The sequence below is a fragment of the Bos indicus genome, chromosome 13 (genome assembly GCF_029378745.1).
Source record: "Bos indicus isolate NIAB-ARS_2022 breed Sahiwal x Tharparkar chromosome 13, NIAB-ARS_B.indTharparkar_mat_pri_1.0, whole genome shotgun sequence".
Classification (NCBI taxonomy): domain Eukaryota; kingdom Metazoa; phylum Chordata; class Mammalia; order Artiodactyla; family Bovidae; genus Bos; species Bos indicus.
Window position 1 is genome coordinate 74,223,827 of NC_091772.1, and position 13,094 is coordinate 74,236,920.

The window sequence follows — 13,094 nt, forward strand, 5'->3', positions numbered from 1 at the left end:
AAATCTCTGATCACAAGGTCCTACAGTCCCACTGTTCAGCTGAGGAAAGTGTAGATGACTTATCCTGGGACACACAGCATGTAGGTGGTAGAATCAGACAAGACTCCTGTCACAACCCATTTAATCAAGTACCTGATTCTGCCAGATATTCTGAAAACACAGAGAACTGGGAAGGGGTTCCCTGGTGGCTCAGATGGTAAAGTGTCTGCTTGCAATGTGGGAGACCTGGGTTTGGTCCCTGAGTCAGGAAGATCCCCTGGAGAAGGAAATGGCAAGCCACTCTAGTACTCTTGCCTGGAAAATCCCATGGACAGAGGAGCCTGGTAGGCTACAGTCCATGGGGTCGCAAAGAGTTGTACACAACTGAGCAACATCACTTTCTTTCTTGCTGGGTGCTTGGGCCCACATAATTTTAGTCCCAGAGCCCTGACCCTCACACAAGACACAAATGGGAGAGAAGAGTGAGTCTGGGTGTTTTTCCAGACTTGAAATATGCAGGGTCTCTGCCAACAAGCAACTGAATCCCCAACACCCACTGAAATTCCAGGAATCAATTCACTTCTGACACTAAATCCATAGAAGTAGTCTAGAAGCCTCAGGTGAGGGCTCAGTCCCTGAGGACTGCCCATACTTTCAAGTGTTGATCACAAATCCTGCAGTCACTCACTGCTGTGACCAACTGGCTATGAACTCAGAGGTTCCATGACCAAACTCCCATGTTCAATTACTTATTAGAGCCACTCACAGAACTCAGGAAAGCCTTTTACTTACTGTCCCTAGTTAGTTAAATCATAAAACTCAGAGATAGCCAAATGGAGAAGAAGTGTAGGGTAACTGGGGGAGTTGGGAGTGCCAAGCCTCCATACTCTCTCAGGACTCTCCCCCCTCACAATCCCTTGATGTTATCACTTCCTCGAAAGCTCTCTGAACCCAAAGTTTATGAGTTTTAATTGAGAGTTGGAAGTAGGCAAGTTGACAGAATCATTGGCCATTGGTGATTGAACTCAATATCAGTACCTTCTCTTCTCTCTGGGGAGAGGTTGATCATTCTCTCTAATCACCTGATGGCATGTTTTGGAGTCCATTCCTATCCAGACACTATCTAAGGTCCTATCTTTTACTTGTCTCATGACTTACAGATATTCAGTAAATTCCAAAAGTCTCAGGAGACCTGGGGCCTAAACACAGACAAGGATCAATTATGGATCCTGTTATGACATGACAGTGAGGGTCAGGGTCAAGGTAGGGATCAGGAATAGGGTCTCAGAGATGAGGGCCCTTATCTTATAGAATCAGGTGGAATACTTTTTTTTTTTTTTTTTTTCAAGCTGAACACATAATTATACCTTTTGAGAATCACAAATGTCCCTGGAGGAAAAACTGCCCAATTTATTAGGATGAATTCAGAAAGGGTTTGCTGTACGCATCCCACTCCTACTCCCCATCCCCTTCTATGGACTCCCCTCAACCCTGTTACCCCACCTGTGGAGGAGAGGTGATCCAGGACTTAACCTGGGCCCAGATGCAGGTTTCAGCCCCTGGGGGTGAGGCCTACAGAGAGGCAGAATCTGGCTCATCTTGGTGGCCTTGCAGGAGGACTTCTGAGGAAAGCTGGGGGCTGGCTGAGCTTTCCATAGCCCAGCTGTGTGATGGGATCAGGTGAGGAGCAGGGGAGAGGAGAAGGAAAGAGCTGAGCTAGTCTTCTTCATGCTTAACCTCCCTGCCTAATCAGTCTTCCTACTTCTGCCTGCTGGGGCCAAGGGCCGAGTAACAACACTGCTCAGACTTGACTGTGCCTATGACTCCTGTGGAAAAACAGATTGCAATTCCCCAGGTGGAGTTTTGTCCAATATGGTCACTCAGGGAGCATCCCAGGACCTAGAGTAATGCATGGCATGTTATGAGTGGTCAGTGAGTGGCGAGACCAAATCAAAGGACAGGATCAGCGATGTGTTAGCTCAGGTCCTTTTTTTTTAATATAAATTTATTTATTTTAATTGGAGGCTAATTACTTTATAATATTATATTGGTTTTTTCAGCTTCCTGAAGGTGTCTTTACATCCTGACATCAACGCCTTAACCCCACCTACTTCACAAGTGTGATGTGTCAGGCTTCCTGGAACCATTGTGGCAGCATCTCTACTGGACAGACACCAGCTCTTTACCTGGCAATGGTCCAGGCAGATGGTGAGCCAGAGGAAGAGAATCTCCATCTGGGGCTCAAACCCTGATATTCTGGGTAGAAAAAAAAGAGTAAAAGGAGAAGGCAGGAGGGAAACAGATAGACAAACATGTCTCCACAGTACGCTCACCCACCACCCCTTGACTGGTTTCACCAACAGGAGAGCTGCCTGCCTGAGTGGATCTCAGGGACCTTGGAAGGTCACCTGCACCCCAACTCCGGTCTCTTCATGGTTTTGGAATCACAGGACCTCAGTTTGAGTCCCACTTCTGCATTTCCGTAACTATGTGACCTGGGGCCACAAATTACCCATGTCTTCACTTGCTACATGCAAGTGTGCTGCTCACATTGTGGGGTTCTTATGAAAGCATTCAAGGCCATAGACATATATTTTTCTCCCTGCCAAGTATAAGTCTTTTGAAATAATAATAGTGAGTAATTATGAGAGCTAACACTTTACTCCTTTGACCAAAGGGTCAAATAATGGCAAGGTGGAGTGGGAAGGGGGTTGGACCTGGGTGAGATCAATCACTGAAGCAAGAGGGCTTTCAGTTACCTCTGAGGAAGAAGGAGACCTGTTTGGAAGAGCAACTGTGACTCCACTCTGGCACTGGGGGACCTTTCTGACGGTGAACTTCAAGAAGCTGGCACTACGACAGTCAATGCTATTTGTTCCTTTCTACAGCTGACAGCACTTTTAAGAGCGCTCCAGAGCCAAGGAAATGAAAACTGTGTGCTTCAAGACAATTTGCTTTGGTCTGTGGTGTTCAAAGTACATTAGCAGCATAATCAACACGGTTCTCAAAAGGACTCAAATCTGGGGATTTCTTAATGCAGACATGATCATCCTCTTCTCATTAAAAAAGAACCTGTGGCTCAGGGCAAAAAAATGACTTGCTCAAGACTACATGGCAGCACAGTGAGTTAAAAATGCCAATCTCTTTTCTTTAATACTGAATCATATACTGTTACAGTTATGAATTAATAATTTTAATAAAAATTTGATTCTGTATATATTCATAGTATTAGTATTACTACACTCATATCTTAACTTTATTAATATGTTACTCTTATCAATAGTTGCACCAAAGATTTAACATGTATCATATCTTTTCTCTTCTGATCACAATATTATGAGATTGATAGATGAAGCAAAAGGCAACCTCTGAGTTGCAAGGCCTGACCCGGCACCACAGTGGGGCTTCTGTTTTCCTGCTCAACATCAACATTTCACAGAACCTCAATATCAGACAAGTTCATTCTGTGTATGTGAAAGATCAAAACAAGAATAGGACATTCAGTAATTACGTTTGAACACAGACACAACAAGTTACATTATACAAACCACCAAAATGACCACACATCCCCTTGTCTTGAGTGACTGCTACATCTTGACCAAGTACAGCTCTCACTTCTATCAAGACTTCCCATTATAGAGTTAACATTAAGGTATCCAGTGTGAAGAACAGCCCACTTCCTAACACTATCCACCCAGAGCAGATGAAACCCTCACCAAAATCACCTAACACGGCCCATCTACTAGAAGATCTTTCTAACTTCTCTTAATACATTGTATTGTTTTCCAAGGAGATTCCTGTTCCTTACTGCAGTGAGCGATAAACCCAACTAGTTCAACTAAGAATGGAGGTGTTTCTAGCAGTCTCCAGTGAGAAATATTAACAAGTATAAGCATTATCCTTATTTTATAACCAAAGAAAGGAAAGCTCAGAGATGTTGAGAAATTTGCCCAACACTGGAAGGAAATAAGTAACAGAACCAGCATCCTCTGTGTTCTTGTTTTTTATAATACTGTGCTTACAGTGTCCCCATGCCTCACTTTCCCCATCTGTCATGAAAAAGATATTGTTTTCCTAAAGTACCTCCATCCTACATCTTCCCTGAGACAGGAGCAGGAAAATATCATCAAAGTGGCTTTACCTGAGAGAGTGGGGACCTGCCATGTTAAGAAGCAAATATAGCACTTAATGTCATCTCCATGCCTCCATTTCCGCTCTTGAAGGACACTTAGAATGGTTAATAGAATAATTCAGGCAAAATGTTAATACAGAGCTTGGGGCACTAAAGGGTAGTTGCCCTTCTTTAATTGAAGTAAAAAGCCCCATGTGACCTCAGGAAATCAGATTCTTAGAAAAGTGGACAACTAAGCCTTCTGCCAATTCTCCTTCTGAGAGCCCAGGAGAACAACCTCCCCACCCACCCCCCCAATTTGAATTGAACTTAGACGTAAGGAACCAAAGCTTTCATACTGAGGTGTTTGTGTCCCAGGTTTTTGTGTAGCTCAGAGTGGCTATTAAAAGGTCGATGATGCTATAATGGGTTTGCTTCCTATAACTGGTAGGGCACACTCTGTGATGAAGAAAGGGGAAATGCCCACTGCTCTGCAAAACAGTGAGAAGGACCACCATTTCCATGAAGCCTATGGGTTAAACAGAAGATATTAAGAAGAGGTGGCAAGAATACACCAAACTAATCGAAAAAGATCTTCATGACCCAGATAACAATGATGGTGTGATCACTCACCTAGAGCCAGACATCCTGGAATGTGAAGTCAACTGGGCCTTAGGATTCACTATGAACAAAGCTAGTGGACATGATAGAATTCCAGTTCAGCTGTTTCAAATCCTAAAAGATGATGCTGTGAAAGTGCTGCACTCAATATGCCGACAAATTTGGAAAACTCAGCAGTGGCCACAGTACTGGAAAAGGTCAGTTTTAATTTCAATCCCAAAGAAAGGCAATGCCAAAGAATGCTCAAACTACTGCACAATTGCACTCATCTCACATGCTAGTGAAGTAATGCTCAAAATTCTCCAAGACAGGCCTCAACAGTACATGAACCATGAACTTACAGATATTCAAGCTGGATTTAGAAAAGGCAGAGGAACAAGAGATCAAATTGCCAACATCTGCTGGATCATCGAAAAAGTAAGAGAGATCCAGAAAAATGTCTACTTTTGCTTTATTGACTACACCAAAGTCTTTGACTGTGTGGATCACAACAAACTGTGGAAAATTCTTAAAGAAATGGCAATACCAGAACACTTGACCTGCCTCCTGTGAAAACTGTATGCAGGTCAAGAAGCAACAGTTAGAACTGGACATGGAACAACAGACTGGTTCCAAATCGGGAAAGGAGTACATCAAGGCTGTATATTGTCACCCTGCTTATTTAACTTATATGCAGAGTACATCATGCAAAATGCCAGGCTGGATGAAGCACAAGCTGGAATCAAGATTGTTGGGAGAAATATCAATAACTTAGATATGGAGATGACACCACCCTTATGGCAGAAAGCAAAGAAGAACTAAAGAGCTTCTTGATGAAAGTGAAAGACAAAAGTGAAAAAGTTGGCTTAAAACTCAACATTCAGAAAACTAAGATCATGGCATCTGGTCCCATCACTTCAAGGCAAATAGATAGGAAAAAAAATGGAAACAGTGACAGACTTTATTCTTTGGGGCTCCAAATTCACCGCAGATGGTGACTGCAGTCATGAAATTAAAAGATGCTTGCTTCTTGGAAGAAAAGCTATGACCAATCTAGACAGCATCTTAAAAGGCAGAGACATTACTTTCTCAATAAAGATCCGTCTAGTCAAGGCTATGGTTTTTCCAGTAGTCATGTATGGATGTGAGACTTGGAGGACTATAAGGAAAGCTGAGCACTTAAGAATTGATGCTTTTGAACTGCAGTGTTGGAGAAGATTCTTGAGAGTCCCTTGGACTGCAAGGAGATCAAACCAGTCCATCCTAAAGGAAATCAGTCCTGAATATTCACTGGAAGGACTGATGCTAAAGCTGAAACTCCAGTACTTTGGCTACCTATGCGAAGAACTGACCCATTGGAAAAGACCCTGATGCTGGGAAAGACTGAAAGTGGGAGGAGAAGGGGATGACAGGATGAGATGGTTGGGTGGCATCACTGACACAATGGACATGAGTTTGAGCAAGCTCTAGGAGTTGGTGATGGACAGGGAAGCCTGGCATGCTGCAGTCCGTGGGGTCACAAAGAGTTGGACATGACTGAGCGACTGAACTGAACTGAACTATTGCTTAAGGTTTGTAGTTGCAAACAACAGACTCCACACCTGTCAGTTTGATTTTGAATATGCATTTATTGAAATATAAGCCACGAGGTTTGAAGCTGCAGAAAGAGAAACTGCAACATCATTGTTGGGGGAAAGAGCTTGTTGTTTATTGCAAAGACTTCTTTCATTACTGATGCTGAGACTGGATACCAGAAATACCACCCTGGCCAGCCACAAGGAGAGCAGTTAAGGTGTGGAGGGGGATAAAGGTGAAGATGTCATGAGGATGTGGGTTAAGACAAGAATCCTGGTGTCAAACCACGGGCTCTATAGTTGCCTGGGTCGGGAGGAATGCGCTTCCTCATTCCTTCCTTCCTTCCTCAAAGAATTAAAAACTGTCTCCTTGGTGCCAGAAACTGTGTTAAGTGCTCAGGATAAAGGGAAGACTGTATCTCATGAATCTTAGAGCCAACTGGGTGAGAAAGAAGTAAGGCATGTAGACCCACGGAGGAAAGGAAACAGGCAGGTTCTGCTGAGGAGGGTAGGGGACAAAAGAACTACGAGGAAACTGAACTGTTTCAGAAGCAGCTACAGCTCAGTGCTGCAGGGATCCATCTCAGACTTGAGTTTCTGGGGACCACTCTTCACATGTCCTCTGCAAAAAGAAAGGAACTTGCTGAGTGCCATCATTGTAGCCCAGACCTGGACACCGTTCACCATGACAGAGCCTAGACTTTCCAAAAAATATGGAATTATAGTCCCCATGACCCAATGGACAATAAGACGGAGATGAGTTTTCCAGGCCTGAAGGTGCTCAGGAACACTGCAGACCTGCCCTGGAGGGTGGCTGATCAGTGTTCCACCTGAGAATAGGAGCATGTGATCAGGCTCAGATGATCACAAAGAGGCATCCGGGGTTGACCATCTGCCACCCTCTCCCTGGAAAACTCGCTCAGTGCGTGGTTTCACAGGACACTGCAGCCTCTTCTGTCACCAGCGAGGAGGAAGACACTGTGCAGAGTGAATGGTGTGTGGCCCCCTGAGCTCCACCTCTTTCCCCAGCCCTTCCCCTCCTCCTGTGCCCTGGCTCCTGTCTTACCACGGGGACCCTGCCCCTTGACCGCAGGTCTTAATGCAATCCTCTTCAGTGAGGAAGTTGTTCTTCTTTCCATTACAGCCACCGTATATAAAGTGCTCACAGTGCCCAGTCTTGGCATTGTAAAAGTATCTGATCTCCGGAGTAATGCAGGGACCTGAGAATTTATGCTCCAGGCAGAAAGCAGGCCTAGAAGTTGCTGAAATGGGAGGGGCAATGAGTCAGTTATGAGGATGGTCATCACAGCTTGGTCTACAAGGTCAACAACTGAAACCACCTGTTTGTTTGCAGTAGAGAATGTTAGGCTGCAGAAGATGGTCACATTGAAAAGCTCATTTGTAAACCTCCTTTCTGGAACATAATTATGAATGTTGCTAAGCATGACACAATATATTAATTATGTACAAATTTGTATCTCCTCATGAAGTATTTGAAGAAAAATTGGTACAATGCCTTTGATTAGATTTGGACTATAAAGAAAGTTAAAAGCCAAAGAGTTGATGTCTTTGAATTGTGGTGTTAGAGAAGACTCTTGAGAGTCCCTTGGACTACAAGGAGATCAAACCAGTCAATACTAAATGAAATCAGTTCTGAACATTCATTGGGAGGACTGATGCTGAAGCTGAAACTCCAATACTGTGGCCACCTGATGTGAAGAACCGACTCTTTGGAAAAGACCCTGATGCTGGGAAAGATTGAAGGCGGGAGGAGAAGGGGACGACAGAGGATGAGATGGTTGGATGGCATCACCAACACAATGGACATGAGTTTGAGTAGGCTCCGGGAGTTGGTGATGGACAGGGAAGCCTGGCAGGCTGCAGTCCATGGGGTCAAAAAGAGTTGGACACAACTGAGCGACTGAACTGAACTGAACTGAACAAAGACTTCTATAGGACTTACCCGTGGTCCAGTGGTTAAGAATCTGCCTTCCAATACAGGAGTCTTGGATTTGGTCCCTTTTTAAGGGACTGAGGTCCTACATGCCTTGGAACAACTAAGCTGCTGGACCACAACTACTGAGCTTTTGGCCCGAAACTAAGATACAACATGTCAAATGAATATATAAATGCTCAATAAAACACACACACACACAACTCTACAACAACCGAGAGATATCACAGGTCAAAAAATATTCCTTATGTATCAATAATTACTGGGTCTAGATACCTGGGTTTTATAATACTATTCTCTGTGCATATGTGGATGGTAAAAGCTTTCCACCGTCGATTTTAAAAAATGTGAAGGAATCATGCTTTAGTGGGAAAAAAGGCATGAAGAAAACATACCAGTGTGTTTACTTCTGATACCTCAGGTTGCTGCTGCTGCTGCTAAGTTGCTTCAGTCGTGTCCGACTCTGTGCAACCCCGTGGACTGCAGCCCACCAGGCTCCCCCGTCCCTGGGATTCTCCAGGCAAGAACACTGGAGTGGGTTGCCATGTCCTTCTCCAATGCATGAAAGTGAAAAGTGAAAGTGAAGTCGCTCAGTCCTATCCGACTTTTCGCGACCCCATGGACTGCAGCCTACCAGGCTCCTCCGTCCATGGGGTTTTCCAGGCAAGAGTACTGGAGTGGGGTGCCATCGCCTTCTCCAGATACCCTAGAGGACTGTATAAATTGAATGTTGATACTATTAATACGTTGAATACTGTGATCATAAAAAGAAATATAGGTTTGTTTTTTTTTTCTTTTCATCCTTTTCCTGACGCTGAGTTCCCAAAAATCTCAGTATTTCTTATGTGAGAAGAACAATAAAAGTGTCTTCTGGTCGGAGATTTTGGAAAGACCCTTGTAAGCCCAGATTGGATTGCACAGGAAAGGACTGCCTTTCCTTCTTACCCTCCTGTCCTCCCCTGTGGTCTTCTATTCTCCATCTCCTCGCCTTTCCTCAGCCTCAGGGAGGGGAATGGAGCTGTCTGTGGAACAATCTCCAATGGCTAATGATTTAATGCATCATGACTAGGTAATGAAGCCTCCATAGAGGCCTTAACAGAGCAAGACATTCATGTTATTCAAGAGGATTGAAATCGACCCAGGGAACAACATAGATGCACACTTCATCATGGCTCACTTGACCACTGCTGGAGCCTGCTCACTGGGCCTCTGTCTCTGCCCTTTGCCCCCTAGCGGGCACTCTCTGTACTGCAGCCTCAGGGATCCTGTCAGTATTCAGTCCTATCCCATTGTTCCTATGACCAGTCCCTCAGTGACTACTCTTTGCTCCGAGAGTCAAATTCTGATTCTTATAAAGTCCTACAAAGTTCTTCATGACCTGCCCCCGTGGCCTCTTGGCCTCATTCCCTTCCACTCCCTTCCCCTCCCCTCCATCCATTCATCTTCAACCACCCTGGTCCAAGTTGTCGTTCAAACACAACAGCCACATTTCTTCTGCAGCCTCTGCTCAAACCTTCCTTATCACAGAAGGTGTCCTTGACCCTGCAGAGAAAAAGCACAGCATCTTTCCTCCGAATCACTCTCTAACTTCAAAAAACTTCTAACCTACCATAGGATTTCTTGCCTTTGCTATTGTTTGTCTCCCTCCTAGAAAGCAAGCTACTTGCCAAACTTTTTTCACAACCCGAGAACAGTGCTTTATAGGGACTTACAAACTCCCATTTTCATTCTCTCCACAAGTGCAAGGTCATTAAATAGAATGGGTATAATTGAATTCCTTTTAGTAAAAAAATCACCTTGATCATATAGCACATCAACATCATAGTCAATCTCCCTCTAACATTCAAACTCCCTCTAACATTCAGTCTCCTGACAGGATAATAAAATAATGTGTCCAGGTGATCACTAACCCAGCAATCTCTCTGAACCCAAATAAATATGAGTTTTTATGGATGTTTTCAATAAATAATCATAACTATTGAATTAGCAGCCATTGCTGGTGGATCTCAATCTCAAGAGCCTGCCCCTCTCCCCAGAGGTGCTAGTAAGAAAGTGGTGAATTTCCAACCTCTAAATGGGTGTTTGAGTTTTGGGGGAGACCTGCCTTTTCCTAAAGGTTTTCCAGATCATTTTGCATGATCTGGATGCATGATCTGGTGGTGTATCTACTACCACTAACCAATTCCCCAAACACCCACTTGGTGTTCCCCATCTATTGACATCTGAGATGAAATCCATGCAGTTTAATGCAGCTCCCACAGGTTGAGGGCTCAATACTGTCCTCATTTTAGTGCCAGCCACGTGGTCCAAATTTACTTATGCCTGTGACCAAATGGCTAAAATGTGGATGTCCCATGATCCCTCCATATTCAATAAACCAGTGGAACTGGTGACCAAACTTAGGAAAATCCTTACTTACTAGTCTCAGATTAATATACATGAAAATTCACGAACAGTGAAATGGAGATCTGTAGGGCAAAGCAGGAATGGAGGTGTGTGGAACTTCCATTCCCTAGTGGAGCACAGCACCCTCACATTACATCATTGCATTCCCACCTGGAATACTCTCTGATCCAAATAATTGTGAATTTATATTGACGTTTCAAGAAATAGGCTTATTAGTTGAATCATTGGCCACTGGTGACTGCTCTCACTCTCAGTGACCTTCCCTCTCCCCAGAGGTGCAGAAAGTACAAACCCTTATTCTCTTCTTGGAGTACTGCTGTTGGGAGCTCCTTTACTGAACGTTTCTCCAGTTGCTTTCCAGAAATCATCACAAGACCTATTAAAGAGAATAAATTTCAAAAGTTTCAGGAGTCCTGGTCCATGAAACAGATCAAACATGATTAAGAAAATAACAGTCAAAAGAGGACAAGGGAAAGGGCCTGGAGACGTAATATTATGTCAGCCTTGGTCCCACAGCCTACCACACAAGAGCTGTGTTTCTTCATTTCCCTGCAGTTACTCTCCTCCACGCTCCACATTTTCTGACTAGTTTTAATAATAGAGGAAAAATCATTATTTGATTAAGAAATATTTCACTACTCACCTCTCCCCAAGCCTCATGTGAGCCCTCATATCACAGGAGAAGGTGAGTCTGGGTTTTTTCCTGACATGAAATACATGATTTCTCCACCAACACCATCCAATTCCCAACACCCAACGGGAGAACCACAGCTAATTGACTTCTGATACCAAATCTGTGGGGTTAGTGTCGATGCCACGGGTTGAGGCATCCAGACTGTCCTCTCTTCAGATGCCAGCCAAGTGGTCTCAAGTCACTTATGCTTCTGACCAAGTGATTAAAAGTGAGAGTTTCCATGACCCCAGCTCCATACTCAAAAATTCAATAGAACTGTCGACCAAACTCATGAAAACCCTTACTTACAGTTCTCAGATTAATATACACAATAAAACTCAGTAACAGTGAAATGGAGGAGATATGTAGGACAAAGGGGGAGTGGAGGTGCTTGGAGTGTCCGTGCCCTGGTGAGCACAGCACCCTCACAACACCAGCATTAGTTCCCACCACAAAAGCTATCTGAATGACAGTATTTATGGATTTTTATTGATGGTTGACTAAATAGGCATATTGATTAAATCATCAGCCAGTGTTGATTGGTCTCAATCTCTGTGCTTTCCTCTCTCCCCAGAGGTGCAGAAAGTTCAAAGCTTTAAGTCTGTTATTGAAGATTCTCTTAGTCAACCCTTTGAGTATACTGAATTTCAATTCTTTAACAATCTTGTGGTCTATGAAAGACAAAAATTCCGAAATTGCCTGGAATCTTGGGCCATGAACCAGGACAAGAATCAAATATGGATAATAATATGATAATCAAAAGAGGACAAGGGTAACGGTCTGGCAACTTTGCTAATACTGTATCAGCCTTGGGCCCACGAGCCAACCAACACAGAATTGTGTTTCTTGCTTTCCTTGTAGTTGCTCTGCTCAGTAGTTCCAGGTCTTTCTCAGTAATTTTTATAATAGAGGGATAACCATTATTTGACACACACACATATATATGCTTTCTGGCCCCAAGCAAGTAGGTAGACAAATCTTTTCAAGTGAACATATTTTGGTGGAAAATGACCAAAATTGGCCAAGAAATGTGAATAAACTCTTTATAATTGTGACTGGCAATATGTTCAAAGAACCCATGTTACAGGTACCTGCTGCTCAGATGAGGAAACTGTAGATGACTTCTCCTAGGCCACAGGGCACGTGGGTGGCAGGTTTCAGACAAGATATTGCCCTGACACAACCCATTTGATATACATGTGTATTTAATTTTAAGATATTTCTTCATGAGAATCCTAATGGGAGTGGAGTTAAAGCTTTGCAACTTCAGAGTTCCCTGATGTCCAGTAGTTAAGAATCAGCCTGCCCTCGCAAGGGACATGGGTTCTATCATTGGTTTGGGAAGAGTCCACATGCCTAGGGGCGACTAAGCAGGTGAACCGCAACTACTGAACTCGGATGCCTAGAGCCCCTGCTCTGCAACAAGAGAAGCCACCCCATGGAGAAGCCTACACATCGCGACCAGAGAGTAGAGCCCGGAAGCAGAGAATGTCCTCGTGCAACAAGGAAGAGCAATACAGCCAAAACAAACAAAAGCCCCATCCAGCACGGCAGCAAACATTCCAAGAGGTTGGCAGAATCCACCCCACCCCTTCCAAGAACTCCCCTCATTCCCCTCCAGTCTACAGAGGAAAGGTGATCCTACCTTGGTCCTGGGTATTCTGTTCATACACCGGGGTGCTGTCCACCAGGATAACCAGGAGGAAGAGAAGGGCTGCGGAGAGGCAGAGCCGGCTCATCTTCATGGCCTTGCAGGAGGGCTCCTGTGGATGCTGGGGATGGACTTGGCTTTTAATA

The 13,094-nt window shown here is 44.1% G+C and overlaps 1 protein-coding gene across 1 annotated transcript; it reads right to left on the reverse strand.

Annotated features, from left to right (window-relative positions):
• Positions 1 to 6,309: 6,309 nt before the first annotated feature.
• LOC109567709 (spleen trypsin inhibitor I-like) lies at positions 6,310 to 13,094 on the reverse strand. Its single transcript, XM_019972740.2, has 4 exons — positions 12,943 to 13,094; positions 10,917 to 11,000; positions 7,331 to 7,526; positions 6,310 to 6,886 (listed from the first exon to the last, which is right to left on the reverse strand). Coding segments are annotated over exons 1-4 (381 nt in total). The 5' UTR covers positions 13,043 to 13,094; the 3' UTR covers positions 6,310 to 6,885.